General features: G+C 38.5%; 1 protein-coding gene across 6 annotated transcripts in view; it reads right to left on the bottom strand.

The window, feature by feature from the left end:
* Positions 1–19,122, bottom strand: part of FSTL4 (follistatin like 4) — a 513,621-nt gene that overhangs the window by 39,779 nt on the left and 454,720 nt on the right. For all 6 annotated transcript variants that reach the window (XM_070739266.1, XM_070739267.1, XM_070739268.1 and 3 more), the window contains one exon: positions 13,192–13,312. In XM_070739266.1, the coding sequence (XP_070595367.1) occupies positions 13,192–13,312 (121 nt within the window). The remainder of the gene's footprint in view (positions 1–13,191; positions 13,313–19,122) is intronic.

Here is a 19,122-nt window from a genome sequence, read left to right as displayed (position 1 = left end):
TTGTTCAAGTTTGCATTTAAAGCTTAATTTGCACCAACAAGCATTCTTCATAATTGAAAATTAAGAATAACCTAACCCAACCTTGTGACTTAAATGGTAGGGTTTTATGCTTCTTCCACTCCTCTTCCCCCCCCCCTTATACTTTGCATTAAAAGAGTACATAGAAACTCATAAGAGTACCACTAATCCTGTAAAAGGCAGAGCCGGATGTAGACAGGGAGATAGGCAGGTTGGGGGGGAATAGCAGACATGCTACAGTCATAAATATGGGTAGACTTCCAAGTACTCAAAAACTTTTCATCTGAGCCCAGAGCAAAGGTGGGCTACTGCCTGGACAGGGGAGAATGCAGTGGGGTAGGAAAAATGGAGCTCCACCCCAGAGCACCTAATTTGCACTGAAAGGTGTCGAAAGAAAATGCAGGGCGTCCGGCATAAGCCATGCCCACAGTGTGGTAGTGAAAAATTTGGTAGCCCTTCACTGCCCCAGAGCCACTGCAATGACTGTAACTCTGAGAATTGGTCCTAATTAATCAGTGCTGTTGTAACTCTGAACAGTTGTTGAACAACAAGGACTATCTGCACTATTTTGTGTCTTTATGATTCGTTGCAATCAATCCAACATGGAATTTAATTTGGATTTTCACAATACAGTTGTTAGTATATGTATATTGTACAAACAAATGAACAAAAAAACTTAATGGAACCAAAAATATGTAATCACATCAAAGTTGCTTGTGTTGAGATGGTTATTTCTTCTCTATGAGCTTGAGGACTTGAAGAGCTGTGCTATGTGTAGTAAAGTATTTATTGTTTTTAATGTGGTATGCCCTTTTAGCTTTTGCATTAGTATCACTATCTACCAGAGACCCAGTTTGGAGTCATGTTTAAGGCATCAGGTTAGAAACCAGGAGACACGGTGTTCTAGTCCCACTTTAAACGTAAAGCCAGCTGGGTGACCATGACCAGGCACTCTCTTTTAGCCTAAGGAAGAAGGCAATGACAAGCCACTTTTCAAAAAGTTGCCAAAAATCTGCCAGGATTTGCCCAGTCAGCAGGAATCAGGACTGACTTGAGGTTACAACAATTAGTATTTTTTAGCACTAATGTATAGATAGCAGAGTAAACAACATTTTAGGACATATTTTAGAAAGACTCAAGAGTTGCCATCCAAAATGGATAGATAAGACCAAGACGGCTGACTCAGCTTTAAAGCCAACTGAATCATTTTTCTATGTTATTTATATTGACAGATCAATCATTTGCCTTTAATGTTGTGATTTTTTTTAGGAGGGAAGAAATTGAAGGTGTTTTTCAGCTTACTGCTATTCTTAACGCTAGACTGTCATATATTATAGTGTTCAAAATAGATATCTATTACTACAAAATACTCTGAGGGAATCTGTGAAATTGGACTGAGGAGCCAATGGCAACCATTTTCAACGAAAATGTGATGATTTATGTCAGCTTATTGAAAAAAGCAGCAACCAAAGAAAATGATTCCTTGCATTAAGGAGTCTTTTGTTTGCAAACTACCCATTTTCATAGCCGATTATTGTTTTATGAGATTCTCTACCAAGAAAGAACATTGTGCTAGAAAAGATAAATGGCTTTTCTTTCACTAAACATAATGTTTAAAATACAAACCTCTAGCATGATATGATTACATAATCTGTTGGAGGAAAGGAATGTTACTTTTCTTTCTGACTTTGACTTTGATTAAGCAAGTAGGCCAGCTGGGCAGATTGAATTACCGTATATTCATTTTCTCTAACAAAAGTACTATGAGAGACAGTTGAATTCAATTTTACTATTTACTAGTATTTATTGGTTAAACTTACATTGAGCAAAATTTCTTGTATTTCATTTCACACTCGGTTTCCAAAATGTTTATATCATTTCAATATTATACTACAGAATATTTGCAATATGTGACTTTTTCTTCTGGCTATGTTATCAGCCTTGGTCAAACAGATAGAGCCCACAATGCCCCATCAGAAAAGTCTTCTAAAAAAGACAATGGATGAGATTTGTCCCTCATGATTCAGATATTCTGATATTAATGGAACAACCTTGGAAATGCATTTATTGTGCCAGTTTCCATGTACTATAGCTAAGATCTGGGAAAAGACCTTAGGATGATACATTTTGTCTTCTAAAATGGTTTTGTTTATGATTTATGACACAATTATGCTCTATGATATGTCTATTCTATTATACTGGCCCTTAATCTTAATAGAAATTTGGTTGCTAGACAAATTTTCTTTGTTAGGTAGAAGATATTGGCTAAAACTCAAGATGACAGATAGATATTTCTTCAAGTAAAGTTAATGATGAAATGATTTGTCCTAAGTGTTTTAATGGAAAAGTTATTAGAGTTTAAAAGGTAGCCTGCCAGTCTCATTCATACCAAAATTCACATAAATATCCATATATAAGAAAGAAAGAGTGCTGTCTGAGTCAAAGAGCAAATTGCTGAAAGTCCATTGTGAATTCTAGGCTAACAATGCATGGGGCTTGTGTCTTATAGTCTATATCAGTGATGGCAAACCTGTGGCATGGGTGCCACAGGTGGCACGTGGACATATCTGCTGGCACGTGAGCAGTTGCCCTAGTTCAGTTCCAATGTGCATGTGTGTGCTGACCAGCTGATTTTTGGCTCACTCAGAGGTTCTGTGTGTGTGTTTCTGGCTTCCAGTCACTTTGCAGCCTGGGGAGGGAAAACACAAGCCTACTGGGCCCACCAGAAGTTGGGAGACAGACTGTTTCTGGCCTCCAGGGGGTGGGGGAAGCTGTTGTCACCCTCCACAGGCATTCGATTATAGATGTGGGCACTCGCGCATGCACGATAGCATGTGCGCACATTCTTTCGGCACCCGAGGAGAAAAAGGTTCGCCATCACTGGTCTATGCATTTCTTCTGTCAGAAAGGCTGGTATGGACATTTAATCAGCCGGCTTTATGCTATTTCCAATATGTGGGGGTGGAAAGGATTAGACTAGTCTTTCAACAAAGTTTCAACAAGAAAGAACAGCCTGGACATGTGGTTCATGATACATATTGTATGACTGATGCTTTCATCCTATACGCCATGATTTGGAGAAAAGATACATTGAATTATATGGGACTTCTAAATTATCCTTGATTTACTTCTGTAATTGAGTTTGGAATTATGGCTGTAAGTCATGCTGGTTGCTAAGTGGGTTGCCATATGATCATGCCTGATTTTACAACCTTTTTTGTGGAGGTCATTAAGTGAACATTATGGTTATTAAGCCAATCAATTGTCTGAAATGGGCCATTCTTTTGCTGGAAATCAGAAGTCAAAGTCTGTTTTTGACAAAATATATATATATCATGGTCATGTGACTACAGGATGCTGTGAATGTGAGCTGATTGCCAAGCATCCAAAATGTGATTACATGAGCACAGGATGTGTGTGGCTGTGAGAACTTCAAACCCAGGTGATAAAAGCCTTGGGGAGTTTGCTGTAACTTAAGTCACTAAATGAATTGTGTTAAATTGAGGATTACCTATATTAGATACCTAGAGCAGGTCAGAAGTTCTCAAGGTACTTTATTATTTGTGTATTAGATTGTGTGATAGAAAAACAATTTCCCTAGAATTATAGTGTTGTATTATTGCAAAGAATTCAAAGATAGATGAAGATCATTGCAGGGTGAAAAAAGCGAAAGGCCTTATTTTATTAGTGGAGAAAGCCAAGAAGCTCAAAGCAGCAACTTATTCTAACTTATCCTAACTAATCCTAACTTATTTCACACAACACCTTTTTATAATAATCTGTTCTCTCTGACCTAATCCAGCTAATACACATGCACATTTCTACATGATGCTGTAATTCATAAGCATGCCAATATCATAGATAACACTGTAGGTATGTGATAGAAATTTATAGGAAACCTATGAGAAAGCTAGGCAAAGGAATTTGTTTAAAGGTACCAGCTAGTATGCTAATTCCTTTGAAGATATCACATGAACTTTCCCCGAACTTTTCAGGCCTACCCAGAAATCCATAACAGCAAAGCCTGAGCAAAACTCATGCTAACTTATGCAAACAGCATAATGTGAACCAAGCACTCATGTGCTGTTTCAGGTCACATCTGGGCTTGCCCATCAATATGGCCTTTCACCTACACATGGAATACTACAATAGAGTTTACAAATCTAGGGTCCAGAGAATGGTCAGTGTATTTAATTGTTGTTAGAATTTGGCATCCCCCATTCAAGGATCACGAATATCATGATCAGAGTGTAAAACATTCTGCTGTGAAAATATGGAGAAGCACCATCAGTCACTGCAGACAATGCTCAGCCAAATGAATTGCTATTTTAATTAAAATATTGTCATTTTTATATGAATTGTATTTATTTTGCCTTTTGTAAGGAGAGACCCTAACATACCATCAATTCCACAAACAGTTTCTAGAAGGGGGAGGTTTTGGCAGCTTTCCTAATGTCAATAGCACTGGTGCTTTGGATTCTCCTGCCAGGTTTCAATTTATAAATGTAGAAAAAAAAGGTGAGATCAAAACCCCAATGCTCTTTTTAAAAGTATCATGCATTGTAATTTTAAAATTAATATTAATAAACTTACTTTATAGTCTCATGAATTTCTATGCAAAATATCCTGGTCTAGTTAGAGAATCTTATCATCTTGTTTAGCATTTTACTTGGCTATTTAGCTTGCAATCTTTCATTCCAGAGAAACATCAGAGCCTTTATCCCATAATTGCTAAAACATAAATTACAAGGGATCCCAGAAGAATTTATCTTGTACTACGAGGCTTTTGTAGGTGAAACAGGTTTTTTTCTTACTCAATACACTTTGATCTGTTTCCCCAATAACTTGTTCCCAGAATATGTTATCACTGAAGTGAAAAAAAGGAGAGATGTAGAATATAGTGAAGCACATTAAGAGCTGCAAGAAGCCACTTTAAGAGGAAATTTCAAGAGGAAGCAGAGAAACCCTCCATTCAGCATAAGACAAATATCTTCTACAGCCTACAGCATTCTGTTAAAAAGGATGTCCACTCACTTGATATATTTGCTAGCATTTTGTGTGTCAGGCCGAAGCCAGAATGCTTGGAGGTTTTGGCCTGTCACATTATGCTATGTTCTTTTGGAATGTTTATTTTTATGGGAATTAGGAGGGTGGGGTTGGCTTCATGCCCTGACACCAGGCTAGGGCTGCCAAAAATTTTGCCGCCACACTGTGGCCGTGGCTTATTTTGTGGGCGTAGCTTGCTGGCCATGTGACCAGGTAGGAATGGCTTACATACCACGTGACTGGGTGGGAGTGGCTTGCCGGCTATGCGGAATGGCTTGAAGGTTATATGACTGGGTGGGGGGGTGGCTTGCAAGCAGTGATGGGATACCAAAATTTTTACTACCACACTGTGGGCGTGGCTTATGCATTTTGTTTCAACATCTTTCAGGGCAAATTGGGTGCTCTGAGGTGGAGCTCCAAATTTTGCTACTGGAACTGCATTCCTGACAGTTCCCATAGGAGCCCATCACTGCTTGCAGAGTCTATGGAGAGGGGCGGCATACAAATCTAGTAAGTAAGTAAGTAAGTAAGTAAGTAGGTAGGTAGGTAGGTAGGTAGGTAGATAGATAAATAGTCATGTGACTGATTACTGGGGGGGACGGAATAGTATGAGGTGCCTTTGGTGAGGTTGCCCTTCTGCCCTTTGCTCTTCTATGCATACTGCTGAGAAAAATGATGCTCCATCCTTTGCTGCTGCCTGGATATATTTAGTCCTCATTCATGAGTCTGTATGCCAAATATCCTCTGAAATGCTGCCCTCCTAGAAATTTAGAAAATAATTCTGCACACACTCACAGATTCAAAGGCTGGGCTTCTCCATTAGCCGATGCCTCACCACACATGCACAATAAAAAAATAAACCCTGACAAATTTAAAGAATCGTTCTTTACCAGTGCAGCAGGTCCTCCTCTTGCCAACCAAAGAATTTTTTAAGAGACGGCAAAAAGTAATGAAGGCAACTTGCAAGCCACAAACTAGAAAAACAAAACCTTTCTCTAAAGACCGGCACCGGTGTATAGAGAAGCAAGATGGACGGGGAAGTGATTGGCGAGCCAGCAAATTAGGGACCTGCTGGCTCGGCAATCACTCTTCCTGCACATGCGCAGATGATTTTTTAAAATAAATAAATAACATTTTAAAAAAAGATTTTTAAAAAGATTTCTGCCGGTGGAACTGCGTTCCATCCCGTTCCACCTGCTGCCCACCCTTGCCTGACACATTCCTTTTTAGTTTCTCAAGGTCAGACTTTGCTCCCAGAAGCTGCTGGGAGTTGCAGGATACACTGGCAGAAGATGTATGGTTCATGTGATGGGCTTGTGGGAGGAGATGCAAGGAAATGAACTCTAACCCATGTGGCGATAGCCTTGTAAATTTAGATTCGGGTTTCTCCAGTTGTGCTAACATGGCAGTGTTAATAAATTGGAACTTTGAAGACGGCAAAGCCTTGGACTCTGATTTATTTCTCGGATGCTATTTGGAACACTGCCATTGTGGTTGTTTGGGCACACTAGCAGGCAAATGAAGACATTCCTGCCCTTTGAAATGCCTTGTACTCACTCCAATAGAGTGAGGTTAGCTTCAACCCTCCTGATCTGCAAGTCCTTAAAGATTTGGTTTTGATAGTTGCTGTGGGGTTTTAATGAGGTGCTTCATAATGGGGATGGTTAACAGATTAATAACAGATCCCACCTCCTCCCTAACTCATCCTACTTTCCCTCTCTCTATCTTTTAGTTAAGGTTGAGTATTTTTATTTTTTGGTAGTATTTTATCTGTATTTTTCATAGGGTATGTATAGTTTTATCTTTTTTACATTGCAAGCCATCCAGAATTGCTCTGTGGTAAAAGGGGTTGCCAATAAATAAATTAAATAAATAAATACATAAAATAAATATTGGTGCAGTAAAATCCTCAATTTAATAAAACCAGCATTCAGTTTTAAATAACAGGTGGAAATTTAAAAATACCTCAAATGCAAAGCGTGAATTTATGCATCCATAAAGTGCTGAGTAGATATTATACATCATACGAACTCTGCTAAACTGAGGTCCATGAAACTGGGTGTACATTGTAATGGTTTCCTTTGATAAGAAGATGCCTCAGAGAACTCACTTTCCTTTTCATCTACAAAGCCAAAGCCCTGTCTTTGGAAAGTTATTACTGAAAGTACAGAAACCAATATATCACCATACTAGAAATAATCCTGATTTAAATTTAATGTAACCTCTCTGCAGGCTTGCCCAGAACATTCTCTTTTCTAGTGATCATGTTGTATAATGAGCTCAGTGGGATGTATGATAAACTGTATAATGAATACTTATACTATTCAAGTACAAAGAGCCTATCTGAATGCACAGGTGCATGGTAAAGGCATAAGACTAAGAAAAGCTCAAAGTATGATTGATGGGTAAAATGCCAAGAATCTGAACATAAATTTCTAGGCTCAAATGCTTAAATTTCTGGACAAAGTTAAATCACATACATCCTGAGAGAGGAGTAGGTTTTGTAAGATCTGTCAGGAATTATTTAGGAATTTCCAGGCAATCAGCTTATTTAGGCAGAGCAGGAGAAATGTGAGATACAGTAATACCTCATCTTACGAACTTAATTGGTTCCAGGACAAGGTTCGTAAGGTGAAAAGTTCGTAAGATGAAACAATGTTTCCCAAAGGAATCAATGGAAAAGCCAATAATGCGTGCAAGCCCATTAGGAGAATCCAAAATATTAAGGCTTAAAAAAAAAAGTGGTGGCCAGACAAAGCTGAGGGGAACAGAGTGGGGGGAGGGAGTCCCAATGAAGCAAGGTGAAAAGAGCCTCTCTTGAGCTTCATGAGTCCCTGCTCCCCGTTTTTTCCCACCCCACTCTGCTCATCTCCCCCACACCTTTCTCCTCCCTTGAGCTCCATGAGTCTTTTCTTCCCGTTTTTCCCCACCCCACTCTGCTCATCTTCCCCACACCTTTCTCCTTCCTTGAGCTCCATGAGTCTTTTCTTCCTGTTTTTTCCCACCCCACTTTGCTCATCTCCCCCACACCTTTCTCCTCCCTTGAGCTCCATGAGTCTTTTCTTCCTGTTTTTGTCCCCCCTACTCTGCCCGTTTTTGCGATCCTGGGATTCCCCTCCTGGGATTTCTCTACAGCATCACGTTTTTGTGGAAGTCAGGAGGTGGGGTTTCCCATGTAGGGGAGCCTCAGGGGATCCCAGGATCACAAAAACTGGACCTTGGCTTGCAAGGAAAGTCTGGAGGCGGGGCATCCCAGCAGCGGTGGCAGGTTTGTAAGGTGAAAAAAGTTCATAAGAAGAGGCAAAAAAATTCCAAACCCTGGGTTCATATCTCAAAAAGTTCGTATGATGAGGGGTTCGTATCACGAGGTACCACTGTATATCTTTCATAACAGGAGAATTATGAAGCATATATTTGATAGATCCTGAAATGCCAGGAAAGTAAAATAAAAATGGATGTGATTCAGCTGATGTGATTCTCATCTTCAAAAAAGATGGGGGGGGGGGAACAAATCCAGGAAACTACAGCTCAATCAGACATCAATACCTTGAATTGGCCAGCCAGAAATGCTATTTGCCAGTTCTCCAAACTACTAAAAGTTTCCACTACCAGTTCTTCAGAACCTGTCAAAACCTGCTAAATTTCATCCCTGCTTTTAGTCTCCAGACCTTTGATCATCTTAGTTGCTCTTCTCTGATTTTTTTCCAAAGTGTCAACATCTTTTTTTGTGGGTTGGTGACCAAAATTGGCTACAGTATTCTAGATGTGCTCTAACTAGGATTTTATAAAGCGTAAGTAATACTTCAAGTGCTCTTGATTCTATACCTCTGTTTATACAACCCAGGGTTGTTTTCATTTTTTTGGCTGCCGTTGCAACGGCAGTGATTATCGGCAGTGATTATCCACTAGGACTCCAAGGTCCTTCTCGCAGTTACTGGTTTTGAGCCAGGTCTCGCCTAATCTGTACTTATACATTTGCTTTTTCCTGCCTAAATGTAAAACTTTGTTTTTCTCCACATTGAAATTCCTTTTGTTGGATAGGACCCATTGTTTAGGTTTTCAAAATCTTTATGGCTACTGAGTTTGTCTTCTGTGGTGTTAACTATTCCTGCCAGTTTAATGTCATCTGCAAATTTGATGAGTTACCATTCTATTCCCTTATCTAAATCATTTATTGGTATATGAAAGGGGGGGGGGCTAAGATGAAGTCTTGTGATATCCCACTACTTACTTATCCAGAATGTTATCAATGAGCGGGGTGGGGTGGGATGTTGGACTAGAAGACATCCAAGATCAACTTTGTTAATTTGTTCTGAGGTGTTGGCTTATTTGTAACTATATTAAAAATTCTAGGACTTCATCATATAACTGAATATTTTTATTGATTCCCTCTTAATAAAACTTAATGTGCATCATTATGGTTTTCGGATGAAACGTTGTTCTGCATTTTTATGTGATCATATACATATTAGCTTAATAGGACTCTGGGCACAAAATTATACTACATCAAACCAATTCAAAATAGACACATGGCCTGTGACTTTAGGACTGAGCTGATGCTCTTGACTAATAAAGCCTCAAAAAGAGTTTAATTATATAATTATGTACTATCTCAACAATATTGAGGCAGTTAAATGCAGCAAAAAAACCCATTTCCCCATCCTTTCACCACACATACTCAGGAGGGTTACCATGATATTTCTTTTTATGTATTTATTTTGAGTACAAAAGGCAGGACCAAATTCTCTAACATTTTATTATCAAGACTGTCATTCATCTCAAAAGAATTTTTATATGGAAGATTTGCTCTGTCAGTCTTACATTCCAAACCACTGCACTTCTCAAGGTACCAATTTAACTTTAGGTAAATTATATTACTTAGGGCAAATTTCGGAATTTTTCACATCCAAGTGAAGAAAAAGGTTAATCTTATTTGAAACCTCAAAATATCATGGTACTACCAAGACAACTAGACACAAGAACAGTTTTTTCCCAAGACTAAACAAATAATTCCCTCAACACTGTCAACTTTTTACTAAGTCTGCACTTCTATTTCTACTATTTTTTTCTCATCATTCATATCATCCTTTCCCTCCCACTTAGAACTGTATGACTGTAACTTGTTGCTTGTATCCTAAAATTTTTATTAATATTGATTGTTTCTTAGTTGCTTATTTGACCCCTGTGACAATCATTAAGTGCTGAACCACATGATTCTTGACAAATGTATCTTTTTCTTTTATGTACACTGAGAGCATATGCACCAAGACAAATTCCTTGTGTGTGCAATCACACTTGACCAATAAAGAATTCTATTCTATCTATTCTATTCTACCACAGTTTTAGAGTTCTTGTCTTATTGGTGTTGTTGTACTTCTATTTTGAGATACATTGGTACTTTTGATTATTGACTACTTGGATATTTCTCAGTTTGAAGATAACATGACAGATTGTGATTGGATCCTATTGGTACCTAATGTTGATAAAGCCCTTTAATTTAGTCTAGGAGTAGGGGGCATGAGTCTAGAGACCCATTTCCTTTCACTTCCTTCCTTTTATTCCATTCACAGTACCAAATAGTCTATATTGATAAATGAGCAGTAGTAAATTTAGAAGTTTCGTCATCCTTGTATCCTGCACTAATTCTCTCAGCCTTTTTTCATAAACCAAAATGTGAATTAAGATTTAAGACTGGAGTTAATTCTGAAAAGTGGGATAAAGCAGAAGTGTAGTCCTGACTCCGGTATCTTCATAAAAAAGGCAAACCAATCTCATATTGTTCCCACCATTCATTCTTATCAACTGGTCAGTTTTTCTTCCTTTTCCTCAAAGGTGCTTTTTCAAGATATAACTGGACTTTCTTGTTTTTCTATGAAGATGTTTCACTTCTTATCCAAGACGCTTCTTCAGCTATGACTGGAGCCAGAAGCGCCTTTGAAACAGCCATGACCTGAATGACTGAGAATCTCCACAGACATTTATTTATGCACTTTGGGATGGATACCCTTCAAATGGTGAGTATGAACAGATTTCCAGACAAACTGCAGACCACAGAAACAATTTGCACTTCAGGTTGAAATGCACGGACTCATCTCCAACAACCTGCACCTTGTGTTCAACATTGAAGAGACACGGGGAAGAAAACATCCTGCAGAAAGCACAGTCCCACAACATAGTCCTTTCAACAGTTCCAAGAAGGCTCCACACCTATTTCCACTACTCACCCAAGGATAAAACCTCCAAGTGGCCTCAATGATCCTCTGAAAGAACCTATATGACCAGCTGTCTGCACGGAATGTAAATCCTCCCATTTGCTGCCATCCAGGCAGAGCAGAGAACCTTCTTCAATGAGAAATGAAATGTCTTCAGAAAAAACAAGAAAGTCCAGTTGCCTCTTGAAAAAGCATCTCTGGGACATCTATGACCTGGATGACTGAGCATCTCCATTGACATTTTTCTTCCTCTAGATCCCATTTTTCAGAACATGCCCCATTTCCCCTCAGAACTCCTATTTAATTATTTCATTTCCATCATTCACCAGAGTACCATATAACTATCAACAATCTATACATCCCTACTTCCATACACCTACAATTATCAGTACAGCAGCTGACATTCATTCATGCTTCTAGCTAATTCAAATCCAGATCTTCATACCCTATGCATATATTCATTTAGTTCACTCAGACCACCTTCATTCAGATCTAATATATATTTCCCTTTTATTTTATTCATTTAATTGATTAATTCAAGCTATTCTATCTCTTACTCTTTTTACATTTCAAGTCATGATCTTCTTTATGTCACTATCATCAACAGGCAGGCCCATAGGTATTGTCTTCTTATGCTCATCTTCACTTTAAGCAATTAGATATTCTATGTTTTTTACATTTCACAATATAGAGAAATGTAGACTTACAAGTGATACCTTTGCCAACAGTATGGAAACAATATAGATCAGTTAACACATACAGTTTGCCACAACCGTAATTAAAACCAAGTTTTACTCTAAGAACGCTGACATTATTCTCTGCTAGCTAAAGGCAGGACAATTTTTTATTAAAAAAATTAGTCCTCCCTTTGGATATGCAGTAAAAAGAATGAAATACTCTAAGATGCTTTAAAACTTTCTGTGTTGCTTTACCAGTCTCTTCAATTATTCTGCTGGAGTAATGCATGTAACATAGCTATGCTGAGCCCTCCGGCCCTCCAACACCATCACACAATAGACCAAGAGATCTGTGTGTCATGCCTTCCCATATTAAACAAAGTGCCTCATTGAAAAATCTTGTTTATTTATTTATTTATTTATTGGATTTGTATGCCGCCCTTCTCTGGAGACTCGGGGCGGCTAACAGCAATAATAAGACAGCATATAATAATAATCCAATACTAAGAACAATTAAAAACCCATTATAATAAAAACCAAAGAGACATACAGACATACCATGCATAAAATTGTAAAGGCCTAGGGGGAAAGGGTATCTCAATTCCCACATGCCTGGCGGCAGAGGTGGGTTTTTAAGTAGCTTATGAAAGGCAAGGAGGGTGGGGGCAATTCTAATCTCTGGGGGGAGTTGGTTCCAGAGGGCCGGGGCCGCCACAGAGAAGGCTCTTCCCTGGGTCCCGCCAAGCAGCATTGTTTAGTTGACGGAACCCGGAGAAGACCCACTCTGTGGGACCTAACTGGTCGCTGGGATTCGTGCAGCAGAAGGCAGCCCCGGAGATAATCTGGTCCGGTGCCATGAAGGGCTTTATAGGTCATAACCAACACTTTGAATTGTGACCGGAAACTGATCGGCAACCAATGCAGACTGCAGAGTGTTGGTGTAATCATTTGTTCATTTACCATCTTTATTCCATATTTTCATAAGTCTCACTCCCTAATATTTTTGTATTTAAAAGACTAACAAATGAACACAAACACACACACACACACACACACACACATAGACACACCTTATATCTCTTCTTGTGTATTTGTATTCTACTCTAGAGAAATTAATCGAGAGATACCTTCCCGTTTACAACTAATCCTAAAATGATACAATATGGTGGAAGTTTTTGCTACTTTTGTAAGAAAAAATAGTAATGTTCAGTGAATTGTCATATGTGCCATTTACTAACCATTCACCTGAAGAATGTGGGTCTGATACAATTCTTCATAGCCATAAGCATGACACGTGTAATTGCCCATGTGAATAGTTGTTACCTTGGTTATGTAGAGAGAGTCATCTTCTCCAAAATCCTGTAAACAAACAAAAAAAGAGGGTGGGGGAAGGAGAAACCTCTCATTTAGCAAATGTGTTTGAAATGCTGCAAGAAGCTAAGCTAACACTGGTGGCTTTGACAGTTGCTCTGTGTTAAATCCTTGCTGGAATGAAGGACTGCAATCTTGTAGTAAGTAACGGTTCTTTATTGCACAGGAAGTAATGATTTACAGAACTAAAACAAGACAAAAATGGCCGTGCCTGGCAGCTATATATATACACCGGGCTGCCAGGTTGAGCCAACCAATCACCTTACAGTATTTTCCTGCCCAAGGAATATGGGGCGGGTACAAGGCCTAACTGTCCTCTGGATACAACACTCTGCCCTCTGAATTGATTTTTCAATATGTGTAGATTCGCTGGCGAAATGAATAAGAGGCCACATGCAAATGCCAAAATGAAAGGAAAAAATACTGCAACTGAGTATCAGCTTCTGATTTCTAGAAAAAGCATATGCACATAAAATTCAATACACTAAGTCTATAATGGAAGATTTGACAAATTGCAAGCCAAACTACTCTGGGATATGGCTTTAGTCTACGGAGGCTGGAAATGAAAGCTCCATGCATTATCTATTAAATGAAATACTTGAACTGACTTCAGTTATCTTAAAAAATACTTTTGTAAATACATTTTTCCATCCCCTTCTCCCCTAAAATTAATGAAATAGGGATAAGAAGGTTATTTCTCTTTTAAACAAAACCTTCTGATTTTTAATTACCTACATTATCTCATTATGGGGAAAAAAAGCCCTTCCTCCTTCCTTGGGTTGCTTATTGTATAATTTGGAATGATAATTCTGCTTGAGAAATTGAAATATTTGTGAGATTTCCAAATACGGGTATGTTGGCCTTATCACATTGTTCCAAATGATGCTATACAGGCTTGTATATTGATGAATAAACACAGGCAGCAGCTGTTTCTCTATTTTCATTAGTATGCACGAATTGGCTGTGCTGAATTGCTTATACTTTTATACAGCACTCACAACAATACATTTAAAAAACATACTTAATTAGCTTGAAGAATTATCTTCTGGTTTTAATTAGTTTAGGGGCTGACTTGTGCAAAATGTACCCTTTTACATACAGAGCTTTCAGGCTGAAAAAAGAAAATGTTCTCTTATATATCAGACACAAAATAATAACACAGTTTTCATTTCTTAGTTTCAAGAAAGGAATTCAGGATTTTCAGAACCGATACACAGAATGATAAGACGTTAGAGCTGAAAAAGGTCTTAGCACTCATTTCATAGTGGCTCCTTGGTCAAGGACAGAATCCTGCAATTCTATTATACCTGAAAAATGGTCACCCTTTCTTTAAACCTCTCCCTAAATCAAAGTCCACCACCTCCCAACGCTGTTATAGTCAGTTTATATAATCAAATATCTTATACAGCAATAGCAATTAGCAGCCCTCACTGGACAGTTTACAAAATCAGCATTATTTGCATATTGCCTCCCCAAATTTTATCTTATTGACCTAGGAAGGAAGCAAGGCTGAGCCCCATCAGGATTAAACTCCAGGCTTTGGGCAGTAATACACAGGCTGTAATACTGCATTCTAACCACTGTGCCACCAGAGCTCCTATATAAGTAGTCTTTTCAAGTTGTGAAGCTGCTTCCATTTTTTTTTAAAAAAATTGTATTCTTATGCCATTGGTACCCAATTCCAGGTCGAGTAAAGCCTTTTGAAAAAAGGATGCATTAGGCAGCTTTCTGTATCATGCTTCCCGTAATTGCATTGCCAAATTGGGAGCAGTGTTCAATTTGAAATGGATTACATAAGTCTAGAATGTTCATACGTGGTTGGCTGATTTTCAGATATAATGTGCCAAATAGTTTTCCTGCAGTTATTTCCTATTTATTCGTTTTGTTTGTTTGCTTGCTTATTTTTCATGTTTTTGCTGCTGATACAGTTCTACAGAGGAATTATTGAGTCTGTCATCTGCACCTCTCTGCAACAAGACCAACACAGACTTCAGAGGATAATTAGAACTGAAAAAAAAATGCTGCCAACCTACCTTCCATTAACAACCTATATACTGCATGAGTCAAAAAGAGGGCAGGGAAAATATTTACTGACTCCCCGCATCCTGGACATAAACTGTTTCAACTCCTACCCTCAAAACGTCGCTACAGAACACTACACACCAAGACAACTAGACACAAGAACAGTTTTTCCCCGAATGCCATCACTCTGCTAAACAAATAATTCCCTCAACACTGTCAAACTATTTACTACGTCTGCACTACTACTAATAATAGTTTTTTCTCATCATTCCTATCATCCTTTTCCTCCCACATAGGACTGTATGACTGTAACTTGTTGCTTGTATCTTAAGATTTTTATTAATATTGATTGTTTCTTCATTGCCTATGACAATCATTAAATGTTGTACCTCATGATTCTTGACAAATTGATATTTTCTTTTATGTACACTGAGAGCATATGCATCAAAGACAAATTCCTTGTATGTCCAATCACATTTGCCCAATAAAGAATTCTATTCTATTTTTGACAATATCCGTTCTGTTTCTGTTTCAACCTGTATCATCCGATCTGGCAGAGTGAACAAGCTTTAGATCCTCTGGATGACACAATATCACATGGGCCTTAGGGATTATGCTTAATTTGTCATGTCCTATTGAATGGTTATTTCCCCCACCCGCTAATATGGACAAACTTAACCTTAGTTGCCTTTCAAGAAGCCATGGAAACTTGGTATTTCGTCCAGGCATTAGCTTGGGAGCTCACATGGTGATATATTAAGATGTTTCATGTTTTTAATAAGAAGGCCTTGACTTGGATTTTGCTTTGTATTATGGCTGATGTTTCTAATGGTATATTCCCTGCCCAGAGAAGTAGGCGGCTTTTCAAATTTGATAAGCAAATAAACAAATCAGTTCATTCCTCTGTATGATAGTCCTTACAATATTGGAAGGTAACTCTCTCTTGCTTTCCCCTAAATCTTCAGATTAAATGTATATAAGTCCTTTCAATGTTCCAGAATCTCCTTCCCCACAATTATAACACGAATCCCAGCAACCGATAAGATCCCACAGAGTTGGCCTTCTTCGGGTCCCGTCGACTAAACAATGTTGTTTGGCGGGCCCCAGGGGAAGAGCTTTCTCTGTGGCGGCCCCGGCCCTCTGGAACCAACTCCCCCCAGAGATTAGAATTGCCCCCACCCTCCCTGTCTTTCGTAAACTACTCAAGACTCATTTATACCGCCAGGCATGGGGGAGTTGAGATATTCCTTCCTCCTAGGCCATTACAAATTATGCATGGTATGTCTGTGTGTATGTTTGGTTTTATAATAAGGGTTTTTAGTTGTTTTATTATTGGATTGTCACATGCTGTTTTTATCATTGTTGTTAGCCGTCCTGAGTCTACGGAGAGGGGCGGCATACAAATCCAAATATTATTATTATTATTATTATTATTATTATTATTATTATTATTATTATTATTATTATTAACAACATGGGTTTGGATCTTTTTGGACATGTATGCTAGTTGGTTGGTAAAATTTAAATAAACTAATGTAATTTTTCATACAGTTACATCAGAAGCATCACTACCATGCGACTGAGAAAATCGGACGCTGACAATAAGTTTATGACATTTGATTTGTTAAGTCATCATGATATGTAAAAGCTATATGAGGTCTTCATGTTTTTAAAGCACGACTCAAAAAATAGTAAGTATCTCAGTTGTCCTCCTAGATCCCCAAGTTGTTAAAGTTATTGAATAATCTTATTAGTTTTTTCAAAAAGGCATAGAAAATTCTTCCTATTCTTATCATATATACATAAAATGCAAACTATAGGGAATCACAAAATTATTCCTATATATAATAGTCTCCTAAAAGGTAGTTCTCATCTTATAACAATTAAGCTTAAAATTTCTGTTGCTAAGTGAGACAGTTGTTAAGTGAGTTTTGCCCTATTTTACGACCTTTATTGCCACAGTTGTGAAATGAATCACTGCGGTTGTTAGTAGCAGTTAGTAACATGGTTTAAGAGAATCTGGCTTTCCCATTGACTTTGCTGATCAGATGGCCTTTAAGACAGGGATCTCCAACACTTGAGCTATAGCCTCCTCCTGGGGCGAGGCCTATTCACAACTGAGATGTGTGAGTGGTGGGCCAGTGTGCATGTGAATGCACAGTTCAGTGTCCCCACCTGCACGCATGCAGCTCAACTTGAGTGACCAGCAGGTTGATATATAAATGCACACAGCTCAACTTGTGTGAAAAGCAGGCCGGTGCACACACACATTCGACTCACGTGAACGACGGGCTGGCATATACACGCATGTGTGCCAGCCAGCCATGTAGGCATGTTGGCTCACTGCTTGCAGGCCAAACCAAGGCCTGGTTCCCTTGTCTCTCCCTCCCACCTCCTAGCCGAGCTGCCAAGCTGCAAAGGTTTGGGAATGCTGCTTTTAAGATACTTATAAACATTAACATTCTAGTTAAAAGAATTTCAGGAAATGGGAAAGAACCCTTCAGGTTTTCATCCGTACAAAGTCTGTCCTCTCTAGCATTACATACTATGCCTTACAATAAAATTGCTTATGGCTTAGACAGAATCCTTATTTTTCAGAAAATCACGCACTCTTCAATGACATATTCATACAGTGTCAGCTGGCAAACTGCTTTTTTCTTTGGTTTGTTCACTTTTTCTTCTCTGAAATAAAAGCTTGTATCCTCTGGCGAGTTGCTTTCACACTTTACAAATACCTTTGGAAAAAAAAATATTGCTGAAATGATCTCAAAACGCTTTCAAGCTTTGTTGGTTTAAAAACTGGTGTTCCAGATTGATCTCAGCTCACTTTTGTATTCTGTAATCCTTTAAACCTCTGCAATCCACAGACAATTTAAGAAACAAAACTATATCTGGCTGGCTGTCAGATATCTTTTCCATATCACATTTCCTTTCATGATTCCTTGCAGATATTTGTTTTTCAAAAGCAGTCTTTTCCGTTTGGGGCACTTTCTTTTTTACACTTTGGGATATTTACTTCAAGTAAATCAGGTATCTGATTTTACCAATTGGTGAACCTTCAGCAGATAAGGTTGCCCAATGCTTTATTTTAGGATCATTTTTGGGGAAAAGGATTAGGTATCAGGATCAGGTATCTGATTTTACCAATTTGTGGACCTTCAGCAGATAAGGTTGCCCAATGCTTTATTTTAGGATCATTTTTGGGGAAAAGGATTAGGTATCAGGATCAGGTATCTGATTTTACCAATTGGTGGACCTTCAGCAGATAAGGTTGCCCAATGCTTTATTTTAGGATCATTTTTGGGGAAAGGGATCAGGTATCAGGATCAGGTATCTGATTTTACCAATTGGTGGACCTTCAGCAGATAAGGTTGCCCAATGCTTTATTTTAGGATCATTTTTGGGGAAAGGGATCAGGTATCAGGATCAGGTATCTGATTTTACCAATTGGTGGACCTTCAGCAGATAAGGTTGCCCAATGCTTTATTTTAGGATCATTTTTGGGGAAAGGGATCAGGTATCAGGATCAGGTATCTGATTTTACCAATTGGTGGACCTTCAGCAGATAAGGTTGCCCAATGCTTTATTTTAGGATCATTTTTGGGGAAAAGGATTAGGTATCAGGATCAGGTATCTGATTTTACCAATTGGTGGACCTTCAGCAGATAAGGTTGCCCAATGCTTTATTTTAGGATCATTTTGGGGGAAAGGGATCAGGTATCAGGATCAGGTATCTGATTTTACCAATTGGTGGATCTTCAGCAGATAAGGTTGCC

This window comes from Erythrolamprus reginae, chromosome 2, assembly GCF_031021105.1.
Source record: "Erythrolamprus reginae isolate rEryReg1 chromosome 2, rEryReg1.hap1, whole genome shotgun sequence".
NCBI lineage: Eukaryota > Metazoa > Chordata > Lepidosauria > Squamata > Dipsadidae > Erythrolamprus > Erythrolamprus reginae.
This window is presented reverse-complemented; position numbering and strand designations above follow the sequence as displayed.